The sequence below is a fragment of the Lycium barbarum genome, chromosome 3, assembly GCF_019175385.1.
Source record: "Lycium barbarum isolate Lr01 chromosome 3, ASM1917538v2, whole genome shotgun sequence".
Classification (NCBI taxonomy): Eukaryota; Viridiplantae; Streptophyta; class Magnoliopsida; order Solanales; family Solanaceae; genus Lycium; species Lycium barbarum.
Window position 1 is genome coordinate 128,878,018 of NC_083339.1, and position 26,915 is coordinate 128,904,932.

The 26,915-nt window shown below is 34.1% G+C and overlaps 2 protein-coding genes and 1 pseudogene across 4 annotated transcripts; all 3 read right to left on the minus strand.

Annotated features, from left to right (window-relative positions):
* Positions 1-10,442: 10,442 nt before the first annotated feature.
* On the minus strand, positions 10,443-11,371 carry LOC132632437 (kunitz trypsin inhibitor 5-like). The gene has a single exon (XM_060348362.1). It carries the CDS (start codon positions 11,282-11,284, stop codon positions 10,667-10,669), a length of 618 nt encoding a protein of 205 aa, XP_060204345.1. The 5' UTR covers positions 11,285-11,371; the 3' UTR covers positions 10,443-10,666.
* A 729-nt stretch (positions 11,372-12,100) lies between these two features.
* Positions 12,101-14,558, minus strand: LOC132632436 (pentatricopeptide repeat-containing protein At2g22410, mitochondrial-like; annotated as a pseudogene).
* Positions 14,559-15,642: 1,084 nt separating this feature from the next.
* On the minus strand, positions 15,643-23,366 carry LOC132632438 (CDT1-like protein a, chloroplastic). Of its 3 annotated transcripts, none has more exons than XM_060348365.1 (9): positions 23,210-23,366; positions 21,858-22,105; positions 21,656-21,775; positions 20,293-20,518; positions 19,063-19,686; positions 17,294-17,489; positions 17,112-17,202; positions 16,201-16,270; positions 15,643-16,051 (listed from the first exon to the last, which is right to left on the minus strand). In XM_060348365.1, the coding sequence occupies exons 2-8, from the start codon at positions 22,076-22,078 to the stop codon at positions 16,216-16,218; spliced, it is 1,533 nt and encodes a 510-aa protein (XP_060204348.1). In that variant the 5' UTR covers positions 22,079-22,105; positions 23,210-23,366; the 3' UTR covers positions 15,643-16,051; positions 16,201-16,215. The 3 variants fall into 3 exon arrangements, with proteins under 3 accessions (XP_060204348.1, XP_060204347.1, XP_060204346.1); XM_060348364.1 differs by having other exon boundaries at positions 15,643-15,997; positions 17,294-17,495; XM_060348363.1 differs by having other exon boundaries at positions 17,294-17,495.
* Between the last annotated feature and the right edge of the window lie 3,549 nt (positions 23,367-26,915).

Sequence of the window (26,915 nt, forward strand, 5' to 3'; positions counted from 1 at the left end):
AAAAAAGGAAGAAGAACTCCACAAACTAATGGAGAGGGATCCGCAACTGCTACAAAAAGGCGAAAGATCATAACGCATAAGAATTAGTGACGTTTCAGTTTATTAATGTAGCAAATAAATGGAAAGAATGAGAAATAGGTGTATAAGATTTCTCACCTCTTCATGGGATACAACTTGCAATATTTCAAATTCCGCATGACCTTCTGTTTGTCAAATCCTTTAAACCCATAAAGCCATAATAGCCTGGGAAAAATCCAGAAGTAGAATGAAATTAATCTCTTTAATGATGCTAGCAAAACAGAAAATTAGTGAATCACAAACAAATTGGCAATCTAAAATTGATTACTTTAAGTCTTCAATACAATATGAATAAGGCTTGGATTTTGCATGTCAACCAATTACATTGAAAATGAAAATAAGACTGGCCCTATCCATTCTACGAAGAACACCATCTTGTAATAATGTGGTCAGGTCAAACAAATGACTTACGAACACCGAATCAACTGATTGGCGTTCCGTATAGCTTTTCCAGACATGCCATATTCCTCTTCAATATCCTTATATTGCATGAAATGAATGACATAATATTGCAAAAGACTATATGTAGTAAAAAAAATGTTATCCAAGGATCATGAAATCACAATTTCAAGAAACCTAGCTATATGTGAAGGCAACGTTATATTTGAGCCTTGATGGAGTGATTAATGAAAGTTTAATAGGCAAATAAAAGCATAAAATTAAATGAAGTACACAAAATGAAAGGAAAACGGCAGTGTAATTAACTTCTTTCAATATGGACTCTTTGGAACAAAGGCAAAATATCAAGAAAAATGATAGATGGGTAACTTCTTTACGTTGTTTATTGCATACTCCTTCCGTTCACTTTTACTTGTCCGGTATTCTAAAAATGAATTTTCACTTTTACTTGTCACTTTTAGCATATCAAGAGAAGACAATTTGTTTTTTTTCTATTTTACCCATAGTATTAATTACTCACTTCAAATCATTTTTCAAATCCAATAAAATTATGCATCAATTAATATGGGTATATTGGTAAATTATGTACTCCATTTATTATTTCTGAAACAGCATGAAAAGTTCGAAGTTGATAAGTAAAAGTGAACCAAGGGAGTAATAAATGATCATTAAATCACGTAAATTGATGACAATGAATTTTGAGCTTTCTAAACTGAAAAAGAGATGGGTAATTAAGAGAATGTAATTAAGAAGTAATTTTTAGATGTTTTAATATATCATATAAATAGGAAAAACTAAGAAGAATGTCAAAGGTTTGAGAAAAAAAAGATAAATGCCATCCTTGGCTTTAGAGGCATGCCACATCACCTTTGAACAGTTTTTAATGAACAGTAAAAGTGAACAGTACTACACCAGTACTACATCAAATTGTTAAAAATTTATTGGAAAACAATATAAATTTCCTGCTTTGTCCTTTGAACTTTTCTTATTGAGAAATTTACTACCCCCGTTATATTTGGTATCAGAGCGAGAAGATTTTTGGACCTATACCTATTTAAAGACAAGATTATATGAGACAACATAGTTTTACTCAATATATAAGTTAATTATCGTATGATATATTTCACCCAAAGAAGACTTGCAAATCTTAGACAAACAAGAAAGTTTTTAATTGAATACAGTAGATACATAGACATAGTCCATCACCGAGACTTACATAATAATATAACAATACTAAGTTTAAGAAATAATCTTAATTGGGAATTATTTATAATCAACGACGAGATCGTTAGAGCTGAAGATCGTATTAGACGTCTAGAACAAAATGTAAACTTTATACCTTTCAGTTAATAAATGCAAGATAATTGTTTAAAAGTCAAGCAAGAGATAAATAACCTATACCCAGAATATCTTAAATTAAGTAGTACCAAAGAAAACCAGTTAAGACTACAAGAATTAATAGATATAACATCAAGATTAGAATATAAGTTACTAGGATATATATAATCTAGAAGACCTCAAAGAACCAAAATCGATTTAGACCATATTAATTGTATGAGAACACTACCCTTTGTTAGACAAATACATATTAATCATTGGTATTTATAGAGATATAAAGAAAAGATAAGAATATAGACAAGTAGAAAAAGCCTTAAGTGCGTACTTAGAGATACTAAATTCAGAAACATTATCATCACTAATAAACAATAGACTCTTACAAAGTCAGATTAACAAAGAGACAATCTCTGCTATAACGTGGGAATTGCACGGTCTAAGAGAAGATATAGCAAGACTTACAACTATTATAAAGTGATAAGGAGGCTTGTAAAATAACAATTCCGTTAGGATAATAAATAGGCCTAGAAAAATAGATACCTTAAAAAAATCTAGAATACTTAGACTTAAGAATATATCCAGAAAAGAAGTATAGAGCATTGAAAGACCATGGTATTATAAAGTGCAATTTCAGTAACGGAGAACATATACTACATAGTGAAGATAAACAGTTGAATACATTAATAGATTTACTCATAAATTTTAGTAAAAAAATACAAGAAAATAATAAAGATATCACTAGAATACTAGAGGTGGTAGAAGCATCTCAAACTAAGCAAAAGAAAACATTAGAAAAATTAGAACAAAAAATTAGATTACTTAAAAACACAAGAATTAGAATTAGAAAAGAAAGTTCAGACTCTAGTTAATAAATTTAATCTATAAAAATTACCTACAAAGACAGAAATAGAAAAGTTAGTTAAAGTTGTTACAGAAAAACCAAAAGAAATAGAACTAAAAACAACCCACATAGTCCGTAAAATAACGCAACAAGTAGAAGTTTTAACCAGTGACATTAGAGAATTAAAAAAGACAGTAGCAGAACTAAAAGAAATCACTCTTTCATGAGTAGACCAACATTACCTCAAGAAGAAGCCTCAAAATTAATAGAAAAGTCTATACCTTTACTAGCAGACTATAAAGATTATATATCTAACACTAAATCGGACCAAATAATAATACAACAAAATATTACTATAATTTCACTAATATTATAAATAATAAAGAAAATAGAAATAATAGTACCAAGGTTAGAATTATTAGGTGAACGCGTTCGGTGGTTAAGTGAACAACAAACAGAGAAAAATAAAGAGACCCCTAAAAATAAAGAAGTTGAAGAATTAATAGAGCACTTGAAGAAGGTTGAAATAACACCCCAAAAAGAAAAAGTTAAAGCAATCAGAAAACCACAAAGATGGACCTTCTTTCAACTAGACCAAGAAACGAATGAGGATCAGAAAGGCAAGAAAGACCAAGAGTAAGTTTTTCAGAAAATAGGATAGGTAATAATTTCTTATCAAGAATCTTAAGTAGAAGAACCCTAGAAGAAAACAATCAACAACTAAGTGAGGTAATAGACGTAAATAGAGGCATACAAATTTTCCAACAAAACCAATTAAAACTATTAAATCCAAAAACCTTATATAATATAGGACAGTTCTCAAGTACAGCACAATTATATAGACATTATAGAGAAGAACAATTATCAGCCATAGGAACTAAAGTTACTACAATAAATTTAATAAACCCAGCGACTGTAAGACAAATAAAAAATACTGGAAGAAGTTTAATGCATATGAGATTAATAGTAGTAGGATTAAAAGGATTAACTAGAAAGAACTTACGAACTAAAGTTCTAATAGTGATTTACGACGATAGATGGTCATACATGAAGAAATCAATAATAGGACTAACAGAGGTAAATATGACAAATAATGGAGGAATCTTTTATATTAGCCCAGATTTTATAATGAATTTAGCAGAATTTGGAAAGCACATAAAAATAGGAATACGGACCAAGGGCTATGAAGAGATGTATAATGGTAATAATTTATTAATATGTGTAGGATTTCTAGGAAAAATGACTAATAATAGTAATACAAAATTTAAAATTAAGGTAGAAGATGTAGTAGAAGTAATGGGAAATAGAGGAATAAGACTAATAAAACCCATAAAGATAAACCCCGAAGAATATGCGGGGATGGAATGGAATCTAGAAGATTTTAATAGAAGAAAGATTCTACAACCAGAATCTCACATAATGTACACTAATTCTAAGGGAGAAACATCTATACATTTTACTAATTATAATTATACGCCACAAAAAGACAAAGAAGAAGAAAGTACTCTAGATGAAAATGAAACTACTGAGTCAACCTTTATGAACATAGAATTAATACAAAGAGATTTTGAAGTAGACATAGCTATAGAAGAGGAAAAAAGGCTTCAAAAGGAAAACAAAAGTATGTTTTTTAGATGTAAAGGGTGTAAGTTCGGAGAACTAACAATAAAAGAAGTCATAAGTCATTTTAAATTATGTGAAGCTCGAATTGATAATTGGGGATATAGAGTAGAACATATATACCAAAAGAAATCAGACGGATTCGATAAAATATTAGAAGATATGCAATATAGTGATGACGAAATAGAGATAGACTCAATAGTAAGCCAAAAAGAATTAATGGAATCTAGTGCATCTAGTTCTAGTCCATTCCAAAGAACAACAGGAGAGCAATACACAGTGAACACAAGCACAGAAAATGTACCTAGAAGAAGAGTTTTTAGAACAGCAGGAGAACCTATAGACAATGTTAAACCATCGAGAAAAAGAATGCCTATAGAAGAACCTATTATTATTCAAGAAGGAGGTAATAAAGGTAAGATATTAAATATAGCAGCACATGATCCACAAAGATGGAATTCAGTAATAGATCTTTAGAAAGGAATAGTAGTAGCAGACTATATAAAAACATATAGTGATACAGACGCAGAAACAATGTATAAATATTTAGAAACATTTTTAGGAGAATCAGCCAAAGTTCTATGGGAAGCTTATAAGGAAAATTTTCCAATGGAATTTCAACACTTAGTATCTATGGGAGCAAATCCATATAATTAACTTTACTAATAAAATACATACTTTAATTACAGGAGAAGACCCAAATAGTGGATTATTAGTACTACAGAGAAATGCGGTAATAAAATTAGAACAACTAAGCATAAGTAATTGGTTTCATATTAAGAAGTTTTTGAACGATTATTTTTACTACTGTATTATCAGTGGAAATGCGTTTGACCAAGAATTAGGTAAAAAATTATTTAATAAACTACCAGGAGCCTTAGGAAGAGAAATAGAAGATAGATGAAATAAGAGAGACGGAGTAGTGCAAAATCCTAATCTAAAATGGTCTATAGGAGATAGAATACAACATATAATGGATATACTACAAGAGAAATGCGCCCATATACAAATACAAATACAGCTAAAACAAAATGAAATGAACTTTTGTAAAAGCGTCGTTTATAGTACACAAAGTTATGATAAAGACAATTACAAAAAGAAAAAGCATAAAAAATACAGAACACATTATAATAGAAATTATCCTCAATATAATAGAAAGAAATATTATCTTAGAAAATCAGCAGCCAAAAAACCTTATTTAGATAGAAATAGGCATGTAAGAAAATATCGAACAGAAAGGAATTATAAAAATAAACTAGAATGTTTTACTTGTGGAAGTATAGAACACTTAGCAAATACATGTCCAAAAAGAATAAATAATAAGATAAGAAATTCTCAGTTAATTGAAGATTTTCAAGAAACATTAATAAATGTAGACGAATATATGTCAGACACAGAGAGTATATATTTTATAGTAAGTGTAGACACTGAAGAAAAATCAAAACAGACTCGTCAGACTCAGAAGCAGAAGAATTAATCAATGAAATTGGATTAGAAAATCTAGACTTAGAAGCAATAGATAATTTAGCAAATATAGCGGAATACTGTAACCATGAGTTCGAAAGAAATAAGGGATTGGATAGTAATGCATGTTTCTTTTGTAAATGGTATCCTAGTAGAGACAAAAGAGCTAAATGTAAAAATTGCTATATAGAACGATGTACAATGGGTATAGAAAAGGAATTTAAGACAAAAATAAATAGAGAGGAAACTCATAAAAAAAAATTGAAGATCCTACTCTTAATCTAAGAATAATAATATTAGAAACAAGAATAAATGAATTAGAAACTAGATTATGTAACCTAGAAAAAAGAAAACAAAAAAGAAGTAGATAATGAAGACGAAGAAATAAGATTATCAAATATACAACCAATAATGAAACCATTAAGAATAATACCAGAAGATTCTCAAGCAGAGTTAATGAGTATAGAAGATCATGAAGCATCGGTATGTAATGAAGATAAAAAATAAGGAAGAATAAAAATACTTGTCAGGATTAAAATAGATGATTATGAGATAAAAACATTAACATTAGTAGATTCAGGGTGCACAAAGTGCATAATAAATAAAAGAATAGTTCCACCTAATTAATAAAAATTCTAGAAAAACCAGTTGCAGCCATGTAAATGGATGAAACACATAACATATATAGACATTATGTTCATAAGGCCTATATTAGCTTTATAAATACATGTTCAGAATTTTACAAACCAAGCTATAAAATGGATAAGATATGGGTAAGAGACCTTAATATAAATGTAGATTTTGTCATAGGATTAGACTTTATGTTACATAATAATGGCAGTTGTATGATTACAAGAGATGGAGTAATTTTCTAACATTACTCATACACCAGTACAAGTTCTTAAGACTGAAACTAGAATCCGTCATAAGAAGATCCTTACACCAGATCAACGCAAACTGCAAAAAAAAAAAGATAGTTGTTGTGAAGAGTGTCAAGAAAATAATACATGTTGTAAAGATAAGCCAGAAATAAAAAAAAAATTAACTCTAGAAGAAGAATAAATTCTAGGAGCAGAGGATTCGTTAGAAAAAAAATTATACTTTAATAGACATAGAGACAGAGTTATATAATTTTATAACAGGAATAGAAAGAATAGGAATAATAAAAAATCAAAAAAACCTAGATAATATAATAAAAAAGGAATCACAGCGAAATAGTAAGAGGAAAAGCGAGAATGGTAATAAACTATAAAAGACTTAATGATAATACTAGAACAGATGGATATAAGTTACCAGACAAAACAAAATTAATAAATAGAATCTAAGGAAAGAAAATATTAAACAAATTTGATTGTAAATCAGGATATTGGCAGGTGCGAATGCATGAAGAAAGTATAGAGTGGACTGCATTCACCTGTCCTGAAGGACATTTCGAATGGTTAGTAATGTCTTTTGGATTAAAGACAGCTCCGCCAATTTTCCAAAGAAAAATGGATAGTATATTTGGAGAATACAAAAGGTTTGTATTAGTATATGTAGATGATATACTAGTGTTTAGTAGAGATATTAAAGAACATTTAGGACACCTACGAACAGTATTTAGACTATTTGTAGAAAATGGAATAATAATTAGTAAGAAAAAAATAGAATTATGTAAAAATTATATAAATTAATTAGGAGTAGTACTAGGAGAAGGTAAGATAAAGTTATAACCTCATATAGCTAAAAAAGCTTTAGAAATGCCAGATAAGTTAGACAATGTTAAGGAATTACAGAAATATTTAGGAATAGTCAATTATGCTAGAAATTCCATAAAGGATTTAGGAAAAATAGCAGGACCATTGTATTCAAAGACTGGATCTAATGGTCAAAAACACTTTAATATTGAGGACATTAAATTAGTACAGAAAATAAAAGAAAAAATAAAGAACATTCCCGATTTAAATATGCCTCTAGAAACAGACTATTTAATTATAAAAACAGACAACAGTTTTGAGGGATGGGGAGCAGTATTAAAAGCAAAACCTAATAAATATAGTAATAAAAATGAAGAAATGATATGTGCTTATCAAAGTGGTAAATATAAAGAAAAAGGAAACATGAGTAGTATAGATGCAGAAATTTTGGCTGTAATATATGGATTAAATAGTTTTAGATTATATATCCTAAATAAACCAGAAATACTAGTTAGAACAGACTGCGAAACTATAGTTAAATTTTATCAAAAGATAAATGATAAAAATAGTAGCAGAAGACGATGGCTAAATTTTTTAGATACCATTTCAATTTATAATTTAAAATTTGAACATATAAAAGGAAAAGATAATAATTTAGCAGACCAATTAAGTAGATTAAAGATTACTACTAACTAATTTTTTATTTGAACAGCATGAGACCTTCCAGTTCTCAGACAGCAGACAAGGGGAAAGGCATAGCCCAAGACACATACAGACAGACGGTATTAGGTAACCTTCATTTTAGACCTACATCTTTATTAGAGAGAAATACTATGGAAAGAATACAATTCGGAGCCAATAACTTAGTAGCTTTCCAGCCATCAAATTGGACTTTTAAAGTATTACCAGAAGATGTAATAGACAGACAACAAAGATGCTTAGTGGATAATTTATGGATTTCGCATAATGGAAAAGACGCTAAACATTTTGTAGCTACTATAAATTCTCTCCGTCAGTATTTTACAGACCGAAATTTAGACAAAAAATTTAAATTTTATGTTGTAGTTCACGATAAAACTAATGGTATTTTTCAAACTTGGATAGAAGTTGTAGACTCTATTAAAGACATAAGAAAACCTCTTTTTAAAGGATTTAATGATTTCACTGAAGCACTAGACTATGCAAGAGGAGCATTGGGTCTAAACTACTATATTTCTCCAGCTCTCAGACGAAACCCAGAAAAAATCCCTCAGTACAATGTACAAAAAGACACAGACAAGATAATTTTTTGTGATCACTGCTCTACTATGACCGACATGGTCAAACGATTAAAACAGCAGAAAGAGACATTGGTTCAAGAAAAAATGAAACTCTTGGATCAAGTGAAGACATTAGAACAAAGACTACAAGTTGTTAAGTTCGAATTGATGCAATCTCAGAGTTCTCCATCTCAGAGAAAAATGGATGAGAAGGGTGTGCATTCCCCAATGAATGCAGTCAGACCTACTGTATCGGGTAAGGATACAGCTAGTCCGGTTCAAACGCTAGTCGGTAAAGACTTATCAAATCCGTTAATGGTTGTCACTTTGCTAAAAAGTGAAGATGAGGGATGTTCAAGACGGAGATTACCAAAAACACTTACGCAAGGAGCAACTTCTACAAAGAAAAGCACACTTGCAAAAAAAAGAAAAAGAATGAAAAAATAGAAAGTATAGTAAAAGAGACACTAGAAAAAAAAATCCAGACAAAGGAACAAGATAAACATATAGTTAAAAATCCTAGTCCGGAATTATCTCCAAGTCAAGGGATGTCACCAGTCCATAGTTCAGATTTCGAAGGAGATGATATTAATTTCCAAGACAGTGCATTTCAAGACTCTCAAGATCCGAATGATGTAGACTCAGGCATGAGTTTTGATTCTATTGCACTACATAATTTAGACACATAAAAAAATTATATATGTATATGTGTACAATCAGACAGACGTAAATAGTTATGATGAGACAAAAGGCTGAAAGATTCGTTGAAAAAAGCAACGGCTAGCAGACATTTGCAGAAAAATAAGGCTTTATTAAAAGAAAATTTAATAAAGCAGCCACAGTAAATGAACAGATCAGCTAAAAGACGAGTAAATCAAGTTTCTTTTGAAAAAGTTCACATGACGATGGGGCTCAAAGAGCACCAGGCTGAACTCAAGAGATTCTTTAGCATTTGAAATCCGAAGTTGAAGTCCGCCAGACACCTATAAATAGCAGCATTTGTGAAGAAGCAAAGATTGTCACCAACAAGAGCATCAGCCAACTCTCTCTAGAAAATTTCCATATTCCCCTTCTCTTTCATCAAATGCTCCAATCTCTTGCCCAGTCAAAAACCTATGTAATATAAACCCTATTGTAAATCAGTATTAAGCTTTGATATATATATATATTATTAAAACACAACACTTCTAATCCAAGAAACGGTTGGCATTGGGTTTTCTAATAGAAAGTTAAATAATTGAGGATTATAAACATAAAAGGCTCGGGAGTTATGGATATTACTAGTGGCGGAGCCACATAGAGCTGAGGGTGTTCGTCCAAACACCCTCAGCGGAAAAAAACACTATTTTTACAAGGTTAAAATTATTTTTTATGCATATATAGTAAATGTTGAACGCCCTTAGGTTTCTTCGTATGCTTACTTTTTTATATTTTGAATCCCTCAATGTGGCTCCGCCACTGGATATTACTAATACTAATTAAAGTAGAAATTATGAAGATGAAGAGGTGTAAGTTATGGGATGATTTTTTATAATAAAACAATTGAGAAAAATGAGATAGAAAGTCAAAAAATGGAGAAAAAAGATAAATAGGATCCTTAGCCAAAGAAAAGTGTCACGTTAGCTCCTTATTGCCTAACTTTATATTATATATATATAGATTTTAGATAACATAATTAACACAAAATTGATATAAAAACATGATTATTGTAGTAGTGTGTGTGTGTGTAAGGAAATTAAAGGACCGGGCATATATACACACACACAGAGATCAATCATCAATAATAATGTTTTCGACTTGAAGAAGCAACATTAATCAAAAGAGTACAAGGCATAAAGAAATATATTCTTAACAGCTTTTCTTGACTTTGGAAGCTCATGCTTCTCTTATTACAACTACATTCAGTACAATCTCAGACAAATTCAATTAGATTAATAAGCTGAGTACTTTGTTATTTTTATCATTTTTCTTGAATCCTTGACGAGTTAAAACCGTCAAGCCTTCTTAAACATAACCTTAAATGGGATATCACTCAAAGCCAAACGTCTCACTCCATCCTGAATAAAGATGCCAACATCTTTGCAAATGACCTTGCAGAAATTACACACCGTAGGACAATAGACCAGCTTATAATCTTGTTCAAATTTCTCAATCTTGAACCAGTTGCTTATAGTCTCCCTGCCAGGATTTCCTTCATTTCCACCGATGCTGACAAAGTATTTCCCCGCCGTCTCATCATAATCACCAAGCTTCCACAGGGTGGTCTGAACACAGATGGAGGCTGCTGAAAACTTGATATTTAAATCGGTGGATTCGCGAATAACGCCTTTCTTTGGATCAACGGGTGTAAAGGTCAATGGGAGGCCATTGTCGATTTCATGTTGTTCTTGGACAACAGCATCAAGAGGACAACTTTCATTGCCAGTACTGTCCAGGGTGAGTCCACCACCTCTGCCACGTACCACTGGCAAGATGTAGTAATCGACGCCTGTTCGGAGTATCTTTCCGTCAATGTCAACTACTGCTGGCGGGGCTTCGGCTGCTGAGGAGAGGAAAGAGTTAGAAGAGATGGCTAAGATGAGGAAGGGAAGGAAGAGTTGATTGATCTTCATTTTGAGCTGTATTTGGTATGTGGAGTTGAGGTAATGTTGCAATTGTATTGAAGGATTTTTGGGTTTTTATAGGTGTGGGAATTCAAGAAACGCACATGGCCTTGGATAAAAAAAATGTAAAGAAAATTGGTTTTCTTCTTTGGGTGGTGTTTGACTTTCACAAAAAAATTGGTTTTCTTCTTTGGGTGGTGTTTGACTTTCACAAAATCCTAGACTTTCTAATTTTAGATCACTTTCAGTTTCAAATTACTACTTTCTGAAAAATTGATAAGATACTGAGAAAATGATGAGCACGTATAGCTTATTAAACAATGCGCTTTAGTCGCTTCTACTTTGCTTTACGGCACGTTATAAGTTCATGGCTGGCAAATTATGCTGCTACTTTTTCCTCTAAGCTTCATTTTACTTATAATATATGTATATAATTCTTTTTGCCAGTCCAAGTTTCAACATTCAAAAGGCCAAACTTAATCGAGTCAACATCATTATTGGAGTTACATGCTGGCCCCTAGTTCTGCTACAATTCTACTTGTTGACAATATTTTATTTAGAATAGATCATCCATTAGCTAAGCATGAAAATTAAATGCGGATACTCTGGATAAGATGATCTAGATGCACCTCACGTGACGTGTCAAAGATCATCTATTAAAGTATCCATCAGAAGGGGAAAATGGAAGTTTCTTACTTGTACTGCTGATTAGCCTGATTAGGGGCTGCGCGCAGATTAGGGGCTACATTGAGTCTTTCTTTTCCAGTAAATCCAAAAAAATAAAACTTAAAAGGCAAGAACAGAAAAGAAAAAATGATCAGAGTCTACTATCTGGCAAGATTATAGCAGTAGTACTGTAATTTTAGTAGTGCCAGAAATACAATGACCAAGTCAAGGAATTGAATGGAGAAGAAGAGAACACAAAACCAGAACTTGCAATTCACAATACTAATCTAAAAATGCAACAAAAGAAAATTCTAACTACACGAGTGCAATAGATGCATTTGCACAGGGGCAGATGTAGAGTTACGGGTATGGTTTCATTCAAACTCAGAAGCTTTCGCTTAGACTTTGTATATGTGTTAAAATTTTCACTAATTAAATGTAAATAATTGATTTTAAACACAGTAAATCAAATGAGTTGTGATAGAATCCTAAACCCCTGGATCCGCCTCTGCTGATTTGCATATTGCCAAGAATAGTTAACCAAGAATAACTTACTGCATTGTGTTTATCTGCCAAACATTACGAAGTGTCTTCCATAGTTAAAAGAACTAGGACTGGAACCTTTTCTTATAGCTTTTTGTCCTTTGTCCCAACGTCACACCAATCCAGGGCAGAAAATTTTACAGCTTTCAAAAGACTACATTTCTGCAGGATAAGTAAGAATATCCAAATTTGATTGCTTTACAACTGTGTCTAAAACCCTGTAAATACCATCATAAACATGTTGTCCAGAAGGTTCGGCCACAAATTCATGAAGCATTCCATTAATTTCGACCCAACTACACCCAGGCTTTTTCTTGATTCTTTGATCTCTCATCATCTTCACTGTCCTGGAAGCATCTTCCAACATATTACCAGAATTATACAAATTCCAAAGCAGTACATACACCCCATCATCGTAAGGTTCTAATGCAAGTGCTTTCTCCGCAGCCATTTCAGCTAATTCCAAATTTGTATTCGCGACAGAAGCACTCAAAAGTGATCTCCATATAACAGCATCCGGTTTCATAGGCATTTGGTTTATCAATCGCACTGCTTCATCTAAATGACCCGCACGACCAAGGAGATCCACCATACATCCGTAATGCTCTATTTTAGTGGCACAACTAGTGTCATTCTTCAGCCTGTTGAATAATTCCTTCCCCTCATTAACTAATCCAGCATGGCTACAAGCAGATAGAACTGAAAGATACGTAATCCCATTTGCAGTCACCCCAGATTCCAACATCTCATCAAAAACCTCAAGTGCATTTCTTCCCCTACCGTGAAGTGCCAAACCTAAAATTATACTGGTCCACGAGAACGCATCCTTCTTTATCATTCCCCTAAATATCATCGTAGCAAAATCAAGATTCCCACTTTTAGCGTACATATCAATCAGCGCGTTATTTACCCCAACATCCATAACAAAACCCGCTACCTTGTTTACATATCCATGAATAGACATCCCAAAATCAAGAGCTCCAATATCAGCACAACCAGATAACACAGCAACTATCGTAATTGAGGTGGGGCTATCATCACTTTCCTTCCTCATTTTCTTAAACAGTTCTAATGCCCCAACGGGTTCTTTACCACGTACACATCCCACAATCATCACGGTCCACGAGATCACATTTCTTTGCGACATTTCATCAAACAACTTCCATGCAGACTTTATTTCCCCGGAAACTACAAACCCATTGAGCAAACTAGTCCAAGTAGCAATATCCTTAACGCACATACTGTTAAATACACGTTGAGCCAAATGGATTCTCTCCGTTCGGCTATACATATCAATCAGTGCATTGCCTACAATGGGTTCAGGTTGATCAATAAATTTATATAACCATAGCGTGTACTGTTTTTCCATTTATCAGGTTTTGTGTACGAGCACAAGCTGATAGAGCTGCAACTATTGAATGGGAATCAGGTTTAAGTGAAGTTGAAACCAATAAGTGGTTGAACAGAGAAAAGGCTTTAGTGGGTTGTTGCAATTGCAAATGTAAAGATAGAAGACAAGTCCAGGAGACAATATCTGGTTGGGGAATTTGATCGAACACCTTGTGGGCATCCAATGGTTTGTTCAGTTTAGTGTACACGTTGAGTAGTTTGCATGCAAAAGATTGATGAGATTGGGTAAAGAGACCACATGTGATGGATTGAGCATGAATTTGCTTGATTAAATTCTTATGGATTATGCATTTGTCAAGTAGACGTTGCAAGGTTGTCGCTGTTACTACCAGTTTCTCACTGTTTTGTATCATCAATGTACCAACACTTCAATACTATGTCCACTCACTTGATACTTCTATAATGCACAACTATATAGTATACATGGATTATACACATTATACATTCGCCGACTATTTTTAATTTAATGGGCAGCATTTTGGTTACTTCTAATATTTCCTCCAAGCTTCGACGTTTGCCTTTGGTGGTCATTTCTACAAATGTCTTGTGAATTTGGATGACGTGTGTATTCATTAGAGTTCAAATATTAGTCCAAATAAAATGGAATTAGAAGGAAAAGAGTTCTCTGAAACTAATTAAACAAAAGCAATTACGATTAGAGTGATTATGGTTTATGAGTACCAAACATTAATACAAGGGACATTGAAACCCAAGGAATTCGGTAGTTTATACTCTTTAACTTCCAATACATATATAGGGTGCGTTCGGTAAGGAGGAAAATGTGTTTTCCTCAAAAAGATATTCTTGAAAAATAAATGAATTTCTATATATTTTCTCATGTTCGGTTGGTTGATAGAAAATATTTTTTGAAAAATACCACCGAAGCCCCACTAACCCCCTAACCCATACGAACACCAACCCCCACACTTACCAATCAATGTGAATGAAAGATCTCACTGAATTGAATTGGATCCATAAATCTAAGAAATGGTGAGAATTTTTTATCTCTCCCCACCCCACCACCAACCAACAACCACCTCGAACGCACTCCATCTTCACCCACCCTACCCCACACCACCACCCACCGCTCCATCCAACCCTTCTACTCCACCCAAATATTCTATTTCATATATTTTATTTTATTTTTATAAAAAAAATATAAAAAAATGGGAAATTTTTTCTTACCCACCTCACCAAATTCAACCATGCAAACTTTTCATTTTTATAATTTTTTTTAAAAAATAAAATTAAATATGAAGTAGAACATTCGGGAAGGGATGTTGGTGGGACGAAGGGTTGGGGGAACGGGGGGTGTAAAAAATCAGAAAGAATTCTTCAAAACTATTTTTTTTCAAATATTATTTTTTTGGAAGGGGTGGTGGGGTCATGGGCGGTGGGTGGTGTAAAAAATAAAAATATTTTAAATCTTTTTTCTTAAGAAAAAAAAATTAAAACTTAAAAAAAGAATTAGGAGGCGGGTGGGGGGTTGTAGTGCTACGTGGGGTTGGGAGAGTTTTTTGGGGTTCGGTGGTGGGTTGGGCAATGATAGGGTGGTTGGTGAAATGTCACTTGTAGACTTGATTCCCTATTTTGATTAGGAAAGTCATTTTCCCCATTTTTAAAGAACTTGTTTTCAAAAAAAATATTTTCTAAAAATTTTGATCAAACAAACATGAGAAAATTGGAAAACACCGAACCGAATACACCCATAGTCTCAAAATATTTGATGCGTTTCATCAACTATACCGAATCCTAAACGTTTGAGTCATTATTTTACATAATATATTAGTGAATGAGTGAATTCTATAAAGTGTTACAAGGAAATACATGTAAATGTAGGCAAGGATGGAGAGAATAAAAGCAGGAATGACGAGGAGGAAATGCAACACCAAGCTGCTGCATCAATCAATCAGGTGAGTTAGTATTACATACTACAAATCTACAGCAACTTTAATGCCAACAGGCTGCTCCACAGCCTTCATTGATACTAATCTACTTCAAATAGAATTACAAGGCCGTATGCATTCACTACATGTTTTGGGACAATATTCATCCTCCCTTGTCTCTCAAATACTCCGGTAATGCACCAAGTTCTTGTATATGCTGCACGAGCGTCGAAAAATAGCATAAATTATCGGAGCTCCAACAAAATGTCCCCTGGAAAAGAGCATAAATTATCACAAGCTTGCAGAGGAGCCTTTCATAGTATATCTAAGGTTAGGATAATTGTCCCGTTTTATTTTGTAAGTGAGTTAATCACACAATTTTTTTTTTCTTTATAATAATAGAAGTGCAAGGCCACTAACCTCGCACCAAATGGATCATACACCTACAACCCTTTCGCAGACAGAGTTCAAGTCCGAAACTTTCTTGATACTACACCCAGAAACAGCATTACAATACATCAAGACTTAAAACCATGAATAACCAAGTATAGTACAGCCAAAAATTAGTAAGAGAAGAACAATGATATACTTCACCAAAAGAAGCCATGAAAATTAACATTCTCCAAAAGTTTATGCAACCATTATACTCTTCACCATAAAGAAGCCATTCAAGTGAACATTCGCCAAAGTTTATTGGTTTACGGTTGTCTCCTCAACCAAGCTTTGACAAAAATGGTAGATGCTAGAAGCTAATGATAGCTTAAATGACAATCAAAAAGAGTTAAAACTCAAGAGAATCGCTAAAAATACTTATAGAATATTTCTTATGATTTTGTCATTGTTGAAAGTCATGATTATATCAAAATGATTAGGAATCTCAAAGAGTAGGGAACTTTCCTCATTTCCTCTCAAACTCCTATACAAGGAGCCCTCTTTTAAATTGTTATCCAACCAATCACCAAAACCTTCTCTCACTTCTCCGTTCACATGAAGCAAATCTAAAGGATTGTGCAAAACAGGTGCCAGTAAACAGCAGTGACTAAGCATGGTTAGTTGCCTCCCCTTTATCACTATCAATGCAACAATATTGACCCTGCCTTTTAAAAGCCAAATTTCAAGTATATAAAATGGATAAAGGTTTTAAGGAAAACAGTCTCCGAGTCCACAAAATCACCTAAATGACAGTGGAAAAGTAGACTCTGAAGAAAATGCCTTTGCAAACTGAATCTGTGACCTCTAGAACAGAAAAAAAAAAAAAATCCTACCACAGCACGCTCCCTCACACAGTCAGATCAAACCAAAAGTAGTATAATGTTTTACATGATAGATACCTGTACAAAAGGTCTCCAGTAGGAGCAGATTTCTTGCATAGCCAATCTGGAACTAGCCTCTCAAGAACTTCTATCTGCCCTTCCACATCAGCTACATGAATACAAAATGCATACAAGATCATAAAATAGATCAACACGAGTCAGCAAAAGAAAGAAAGAATAGAAACAGCTTTTGAGCATACTGTTCTCATCAATATCATAGTCATTCACTATGATCTTGTGAACAAGTTCCACTTTAGTCATCGAACGACAGCCAACAGACTGAAAAATGCGGTGAATCAGACGAACAAGATCGGATAAACCAAAGGATTCCTGCCGGGCTGCAGTTAAATGTCTTTGATAAATCTTCGCTTCCTTGCTAAAGGAGCAACTCCTTTCCTGAACCTACCAGAAGATTCACAATTAATTTCATGGTAAACATATCAATAACGCAAGCAAAAATGTGGAGGCAACAGTCCAAGTTGCCTTTCAGCTCTGAATATGCTAAAGTAGACATAAGGCAATTCAATCATACACCTGGATGATGGCAATCCCATTTAACCACAAGATTCAACAAATCGCAACAACATAATGAGATGAATGAAAAAGTTCTGTGTACCCACAAGGTTCCAAAGTATAGATGATTGGGTGTTTTCTGCAGAGAACCATGCATGGGGTGCTTCACTTTAGAATACCACTTGTACATCGGGGGGTGGGGAAACTATCCGAATATCAATAAGTTATTATTGTATGAAAACTGATGTATCCACCATTTAATAGTGTTTTCACTTTCATTTTCTACTTTACTCTGGTTGTTCTTGAGCCATCACATATCATTTTGGGGGGGTGGAGGGTTAGGTAATTTATTGATCCAGCATCATGGACTTTGATTTCACCTAAAATTGTTGTTCAAACAAATTCCACCTAAATCACGCTAAAACCTTGCCCTTTTTTGCCTTGCACAAAATTGATAACTCAATGTTTAGAACTGTTTTATTGCCATACCTAAGCAGTGCAGCAGGTTCCCAATGGAATAGTCGAGATGCACACACAATGGTCCAGACACCACTGTTATAAAAGCAAAAAGGGAAATAGAAAGAAAAGAAAAAAGAAGAGTCTTGTTGCATAAATTTAAAGATTGATGAATCCAAAGAACAAAAAGAAAACATTTCCAATAATCTCTTTTACTAGCATACATGCTTGTCAACCACTGCATGTCATCTAATTTCTACTTTCTAGTTGTTTCTTCCTTTTTTTTTTTTTTTTTTTTGAAAAAGGTAACAGTCTAGTTGTTTCTTCCTTTGTAAGATAACTTTTATCACGTTCCTCTGGAAAACTTGTACTTTTGTTTTAAACATTAGGCAAACTGGTGTGCTTAGGCAGATGGAAATTAATCACCTACTGTTTTTTGCTTCTCTTGGGATCTGAACCCTAGTCTCCAAGATTTGCACCCACTTTATTGACCACTAGGCCACACCCTTAGGTGCGCTACAAGATTCCTATACTAATACCAAATAGCCAATCAGGAAATAGATGCCCAAATTAGCATAATACTTAGCTGCTTATAAGTTATACCAAAGATAGCGGAAGGAAGAAATACCTAGCCAGCAAAAACTACAACAAGAAAAAACAATACACCCAGTGTAATTCCACAAGTGGGGTCTGGGAGGGTAGAGTGTACGCAGACCTTACCCCTACCTTGGGAGGTAGAGAGGCTGTTTCCAATAGACCCTCGACTCAGGGTAAAGCAATAATAAATTGACTACAGTAGTAAAAGCTAAATTGTTTTAAACTAGTAAAAGATAGTGGATCAACACCGTTTCAAGACTAAATGAGCAAAGAGAAACACAGGTAATCGACAGGCAAGCTATTGAGTGTTCAGATGAACTTAATCACATTGATATCAGAAACTTCTCTGTGGCTTTTCTAAATGTAAAAATATCTAAGAACTTTCCCAGGTAATAAATGGTACCTCATGAGGGCATATATCAGCATTAACGTGATCTTCCTTTGAAATCGTCTTCCTTTCCATTTTAAGGACATCATGCGTCTCTTCTCCAGCCAATGTAAAAAAATCTAATGACCTTTTGACAGTTACATTGGAAACAACAGAGTCTTGATCTGTCATTTTCTTGTGCTTATCTTCGGTCATAGGCACCGATCTCTTTGGTGTGGGCAGAGCAGGTGTTTCAACCATTAGTTCACTCTCAGACAGAATCTTCACAGGAGTTCTTTCACTTTCATTTCCAACCAAACTACAAGCCGGTATAGGTTGGCTCGCTTCAACATTGTTCAGGTTGATGGAAGATTTGAATGACTCAGGAATTGTCCTTTTAGAGTCAAGTTCCTGATTCAATGTACACTCAGATTCACAAGTTGAGCATGTGGACAAAGGTACCGAGAGGTGATCTAGTTTTGCTTCTGCAGAAGCCGTTTGCCGAGAAAAGCGTGGACTGAAGGATGGACAGAGATGGGATGACGATAATGATTTGGATTCATGAGAACTTGATAAACCAATAGGCGACTTGTCTGCATTGCTAGTGAGGCAGCTTTGGTTAAACGGGTCAGGAAGTATGGCTTCGGGGATGTCGCAATCCTGTTTACAGTTGGCAAAATTAAAATCTCAGAGTATATATATGATGGAATCAACTTAGTTGCAAAAATAAAGATGCATGATATGTGTCTTGACCTCCAAATAGCAGGATATCACACATTCTATGCTTCAAAAAACAATTTAAAGAGCAAAATTATTTCAAGAAAGAGTTGATAAGTAATAGCAAGAACAAAATCTAATGCACAGAGTTACAATACATTATTCTGGATTAAGACAACTTATATCCATTCAAATAAAGAAATCCTTTGCAGTAGCTCTTCATAAAATAGTAAATAAAGAACCTAATAAATCAGCAATTGAAGTGATGTGATATCGCAAGAAATATTCTTGAACAATTAACTTTATTTTTTTTGATGAAGTAGAACAATTATCTTTATCTGGTTATGAATACAGCAATATTTTTCATGCATTAGAGGAGAAAAAGTCTATGCATGAGAGGAGAAAGGAGAAACAAGGAGGGTATTTTTCGATTGGATATAAATGTTTACTGAAGCATCAGATTCTGCATATCCAATTCCACTTGTGTCAAGACTAGTTTGAAGAGTTCTTCCAGAAACCGGTAAATACCAAAACTTTAAGGGTGATTACCTGAGCATGTTTATGGAGAAAACCCATCAGTTTGGATGCAAAAAGACTGCTGAGGGTCATAAACTTCGATTGTTCTTGGTCATCTTCCACAACATCAAAATGCAAGGTAATTTTAACATCTGGCTTCATGCATATGGTCTTTGCATCATGTACCAGTAATTTATCTATCTGAATGGCTTCAGGAATTATGTACTTTATCTGTGCAAGATGCCTGTGTGTGAATTTTCTGAAAAAGGAAGTAGAGGAATATAGACTTAATTGCTGAAATATGTTCCAACAATGGACTGAGAAAGAAAATGATACCACTATATTCTAGTATGATACATTTTATGGCTGCAGTCAGGGGACAGTAGATTTACTAGTGAATTAAAACTGATAGCATTTGCAACCCATAAATCCACATCAACAACTACGCCCTCAGTCCTAGACAACCCACTTTACCACCCTTCCATAGCTCAGTTTCATAAATCCATAAATCCACATGTTTCCAACAAAAGCGGGACTAAGTATCACTACATCACTAAACAAAGTCATGATACTTCACTTCATACAACTTAATATATATGGGAGAATCTATGTAACAACTAACAAGTCAAACATATCTCTGTGACCCACCAATGCTTACAAGTGAGCTACTTGCTAGTGCTCATAGCTCAGCAGTCGAAAAACAACTGTTATATACATAGTGCTCTAGTTCCTTTGATATCCGCAATTTTCAGCAGATTAAAAGCAAGTGGTTCGCACTTCTTTTCAGTAAATGTTGCAATTTGCAACACCAAATTATTCCACAGCAAAGCATATTATATGGCTCAATACTATTGTTTAAGGATAAGTCAAAAAGATTTCTTTAAAATAAATGAAAGACCAATAAACCAATTCAGGTGGTGTTTGTTTTCAAAAAGTGTCGATTTTTTTTTTTTTGAGATTTTCTTGAAATCTTTTTTCAACCAAACTATTAGGAGAATGGTTATTGGTGAAAGACAAGTCGCCTGGTTTTGAAACAAATGCCATTTAATAGCTTCAAATTGTTAAATTCTGTTTTCTCGATCCTTTCAAGACATTAATCCAATCATGGGTAATTCTGAAAGGAGAGATATGTACAAGAGCTTGAAGAAGGTAATATCATTCATGTATGTTATAACATTTTCTACTAGCTTTGGGACCCTTTTTGTTTTGATTTTCTCAAGAATGATAACCAGAAAGAGAGCTGCCACCATCAACAAAAAATTGCAGAGATATTACCATTTACCACATACAGGAAAGGAATTTAGAGAAGAGAACAGATATAGAAGGAAATCTGCACTGATAAGATAGTCAAGAAAAAACAGTAATGAGGAGATGAGGTATGCAACCACCCAGCTACCTTCCTGTCAGTACTTCAACCTGACTGGATACGTTCTGAAAAGTAGGTGACCGTTTTCGTAGACTGAGCAACCTCAACGAGCAAAGCATGTGATCAAAGAACTCTGACAAGTTTCTGTATCTGAAGATCAAAACATACTCACTGTTAGAGTTAGAAACCATTACATGGATAAACTTATAGTCTAGTTTAATGAGGAACGGACTTTTCAGGAAGCTCAGCGATATCTATTTCATGTGTAATGTGTGATTGCTCGTTCTTTCTCGCTGGTGTAACAGATGAAAAACCTGTTGCAACTCCAGTGATCCCCCTCTTCTCCAAAGGTAAAGGAGATTGAAAACTTGACTTCTCTGTCCCGAGCAGAAAGCTTTGATTTTTGACATCCAGAACTCCTTCTTCAGCTACTGCATTGTTTGTTTTCTCCATGTTCTAAATATAAAGAGCAGTATAAACCTGGAAGAAGAAAGCTCGTGTTATAAGCACCTTCATATTAGGACAAAATTATTCGGTAGAATCATATAGGAGTCTAGTGCCTTAATTGCAAAGACAATGAACAAAACATTTACAACAAGTAAAAGTAGACGCATCCACTTAATTGAAAGAACAACATAAAACTAATAGAAACATTCAGTAAAAAACAATTATTTAAGTGTTTTTGACATAATGAAGTTGATTACTCCTACAATCAAATAAACGGCCTACCGGTGACAAATTTTCTTTGAAGGGCTAGGCTCCTATGCATAGCGAAGTACAGTATAATTCAAATCACAATTTACTTGAAAATAAATGAAAGGAAACGGCAAAAACACACATAATTAGGAAAAGAAAGAGTAGTTGTGAGCTACAACTTCACAAACTTTCAATAACAACCAAAACCGTACACCATTCTAGCGGAGAAGGTTGGATGTAAACTTTCTCTTTTATCTTCTACTCCCTCCGGTCCACTTTACATGTCGTCCTTGCTAAAAATAGATGGTCCAAAATAGTTGTCATTTTAGAAAACCAAGATATAATTAACTATTAGTTTCCACCTTTACCCTTACTCAATAAATATGGAGAGAGATTAATGTAGTGAAAAAGAGAGCTGTATTAAATTGAGAAGAAAGAATAAATAAGGATAATTTAGTCAAATTACCCATTTAATTAATGCTTTCTCAAGGAACGTGCAAAAAAAAAAATGACAAGTAAAATGGACCAGAGGGAGTTTAGGCGTATAATTAGAGCGACGACATCTTCTGTTAAAAAATTAGCATCTGAGATAAAACAAATCAACTTGACCAACATAAAATTAAAAGTTTAAAACTAATCAAAGGAAAATAAGGTCCCTAGTATGAACAGCTACAGTGAAACAACAAGTTATAAGGCATTGCATATTTGATGCTGCTAGTTTGAGCATTACAGTACGTGCACACATAAATTACTTTTCAGTGCTGTAATTCTCAATTACTTCCAACAGTATTCTTAATCCCTCTACTGTATAATCTAGTAGTGACCAAAAAAAAAAAAAACTAAGATGGACTTAGTACGTTTAAAAGTAAAAAATGGAGATATTTTCACCTCTAGATCTACTTTGAGGAATGTGAACCAAATCTTTCAGCAATTGAATTGTAGATTGCAATAGTGATAAGAAGAATCAGCCAAACACTTGAAAACCCTAGTCCAAGGTTTTTTTTTTCCGTTGTGAGAAGAGGGAAAGAGCCGTTCGATCTTCATTCAAAAATGTAGTGGGTTATATCCGACTTTGGGCCACAAGGCCCAGATAACGTTTCAATTCTGGGAAGATGGGCCTTTTCCCAAGTTTTGCTGGATCATTGGCACTTATGTACTTATTTTGTGTTGGTCTTTAATTTTTGCTCTCATAACTAACAACTTTTTCACGGGGCATATATTTATATTTTCGTATGATAATATCACACAAGTTATGTCTCGCTCCCTTAAAGAACTTATGTGCACTAGGCATAAGGATTGCTAAAGGGGAAAAATAGAGATCAGCCCATTTGAAGGCCAAGTAGTGCAATTTCTTCAGTTTTGCTAGACATGTTAAATTTTACTTTCCTTGTTAAATTGAATAAGTTTTGCATGATGGACAAATCTTGCATGTCTTATGTAGTTCACAAAATTCGTACTCAATTTTAATATTGAAATTTCGAGATCCACTTCTTCTAACTTGCAAAATGGTGATTCGTCAATAGTTTCAAGTTTTTTCAATAAGGGCCACAAACTTATTTTTCATATTATATATTCAAGACTTGCTTCTTCAATCTTGCAACAATTGTGAGTTGTTAATGTTTCCAATTGTTTCCAACAATATCCATTTGATTCAAGTTCATTTTTCATATTTGAAACTCATGATTCATTTCTTGAAAGCATTATACTACTATTACTATAGATTCGAAAAACATCATTGTACAACACGAAAAGATATCGATTTTTCTGAAGTTTGCCCATGCTGGGTACAAATACAAAAAAAAATTAAAAGTTTTTGCGCCTAATTAAATGGCACTGCATAATTTCATGACAGGTCAAGTTGGGCACAACCTAAATCAACCACCGTAAAATTGATCTGATTTGGGTCAACTATTCATCCCAATTTCACTATTAGAAAAAAATTGATCAGCGATGGATAAAATTTGCAGTTAAATAGAAAAATTCGTTCCTAATCCTATTTACATTGAATTAGCGACAGATAATCAAAAGAAAATAATTAGCTGTGATTTATTTAGCAACAAATTAGCGACAAAGATCGTATCTTTTTATTTTTGTTTGTAATCATTGACTCATAAGAAGCATTGTAGGATATCGATTATTTTGGAGGTTGCCTACACTGGCTACACATTAAAAAATAGTTGCGGCTTAAAAATGGCGCTGGGCATATTTTTATGAGGGGTCAATTTGGGCATAGCCAAAGTCTACAAATTTAAATGTTGGATTTTTTTTTATAGCTTAAATATGTATTCCAAATTAATTCATAAGAAAACGGATCAAAATATTTGTTTGTTTGATATATTAAAATATTACAATTTTTTAAAAAAAAAATATTACTTTTGCTTGGTAATCAAATAAATTATAAGAAAACAAATAAAAAAAAATAAAACTTGGATAGAATTGAGTGGGTTAGCATACGGTCCATTGTTTAATCTCTTAATCAAAATCCATCTCAACACAAAGATTAAACCGCTCATTTATTAATTTAGTTAATCTTGATTCCGCCAAATTTAATCCAACCACCATTTGACACCCTTACATAGAACAAAGAAAGTAATATCGGTAATATTTGAAACCCCTTTTTTCTTCTAACAAATATATCTAAAAGTATTTTGGAACAAACTCGATTGTATTAATAGATTCCAACGAGCAATTTCAAATTACCAACTCAAAAGGAAAATCACAACTGGAAAATAAACAAAACCCTAAGGATAGTGAGAATGGGGGTGAGAGGCCACAGAAGAAAGGGGGATGAGAATATCAGAACTTTCTTAACAAATTCATGACTATCCTTGTCAATGACACTGCTGCCACTTTTAACACCCTACTCTCTCTCTCTTGTCACGTGTTTTTCCCAAATATAATCACTCATTTGTTTGTTGGGCTGCCTCACTCTTTGACTGCGTCTGATCTCCCCAGGCCCAATCCCTTTTGTTGAATTAGTTTGGGCTTTATCCACATAATTCATAACAATACCTTCCTCTGAATCCAGAACCTTGTCCTCAAGGTTCGGAGATGGCGGAACATCAACAGAAGCCCTGATAATGGGAGTAATTTGCACCGCTGGAGAACCAATACACCTTTTCAACAAAGAAATATGAAAAACAGGATGGATGCGAGCGTCATCCGGTAGGTCCAATTTATAGGCAACTGCCCCTATGCGTTTAAGAACACGATATGGTCCAAAATATTTCCTACCGAGCTTGGAGTGTTTCTGAAGCCTTAAAGAGTGCTGGCGATAAGGTTTCAACTTCACATATGCCCAATCTCCCACCTCCAGTTGAACATCAGTTCGTTTGGCATCTGCTATCGCCTTCATCCGGGTCCGAGCTTTGAGCAAATTAGCTTTAAGTAAGGCCAATACTTCATCACACTTGAGCATATATTTTTCTACTAGGTCGTCAGCAGCACTACCCAAAATATAATGAGCCAAAGAAGGCGGTTCTCGCCCGTAAAGAACCTGAAATGGAGTCAATCCTGCAGAAGATTGGTAGGCCGTGTTGTACCAAAATTCAGCCCAAGGCAACACTGGCACCCAGTCATGCGGGTTGTCGGACACAAAGTATCTCAAGTATTGTTCCACACATTTGTTTAGCGCCTCTGTCTGGCCATCCGTTTGAGGATGGTAGGCTTTACTCATGGCTAAGGAAGTCCCTTGAAGCCGATTAATTTCCTTCCAGAAGGAATGAAGGAATCGAGGATCGCGGTCAGTAATAATCACTCTCGGTGGTCCATGTAATCGAACAATATTTGAAATAAAAGCCAAGGCAACTGACTGAGCATCAAAACTAGCAGGCAGGGGCACGAAATGCCCATATTTAGACAGTCGATCCACCACTGTCATAATAGTGGACTTGCCTTTAGAACTAGGAAGACATGTTATAAAATCCATAGATATTTCTTCAAAAACCATGGTCGGAATAGGCAAGGGCTGGAGAAGCCCTGCAGACGCTCGATTAACATCCTTCATCTGTTGACACACTTGACAAGCAACAACATAAGCCCGCACATCTTTGCGCATATGGTTCCAATAAAAATTAGAAGAAAACCGATGGAAAGTTCGTGTCGCACCGGCGTGGCCTCCTATAGGAGAAGCATGAAACTCTTCTAAGAGTTGTAGACGAACAGGAGAATCAGAAGGAATGACCAAACATCCACGAAAAAATAACAGTCCATCACGAAAATTATAATTAGCAAAGGCCAAAGGGTCTTGCTCCAAGCCTTTCTTGATAGCTAAGAGTTCCAGGTGGTTTTGTGCAGCCAACCGAATCTCATCTAGCCATTCAAAGGTTCTGCTAGAGTATGCCTGCAAAGAACCATCAGGCGGGCGAGAAAGGGCATCTGCAGCTTTGTTGGTTTTTCCAGGCCTATAAACAATGCAAAAATCGAAACCAACCAATTTTCCTAGCCACTTTTGTTGTTCAGGAGTTTGAATAACTTGCTCAGTTAAGTTCTTCAAGGATTGTTGATCAGTGTAAATGGTGAAACGCCTTCTAAGTAGATATTGCCTCCATTTGCTCACGGCCTGAGTGATGGCATACATCTCTCGATGATATGT

Excerpts from the sequence above, each read along its gene's own strand:
- LOC132632437 (XM_060348362.1), bottom strand. The coding sequence starts at position 11,284 with ATGAAGATCAATCAACTCTTCCTTCCCTTCCTCATCTTAGCCATCTCT.
- LOC132632438 (XM_060348364.1), bottom strand. The coding sequence starts at position 22,078 with ATGGAGAAAACAAACAATGCAGTAGCTGAAGAAGGAGTTCTGGATGTC. Across the intron at positions 20,519-21,655 it reads GTTGAAGTACTGACAGGAAG|AAAATTCACACACAGGCATC; the intron begins GTAGCTGGGTGG and ends TTCCTTTTTCAG. Across the intron at positions 17,203-17,293 it reads CTATGATATTGATGAGAACA|CTGATGTGGAAGGGCAGATA; the intron begins GTATGCTCAAAA and ends GTATTCATGTAG.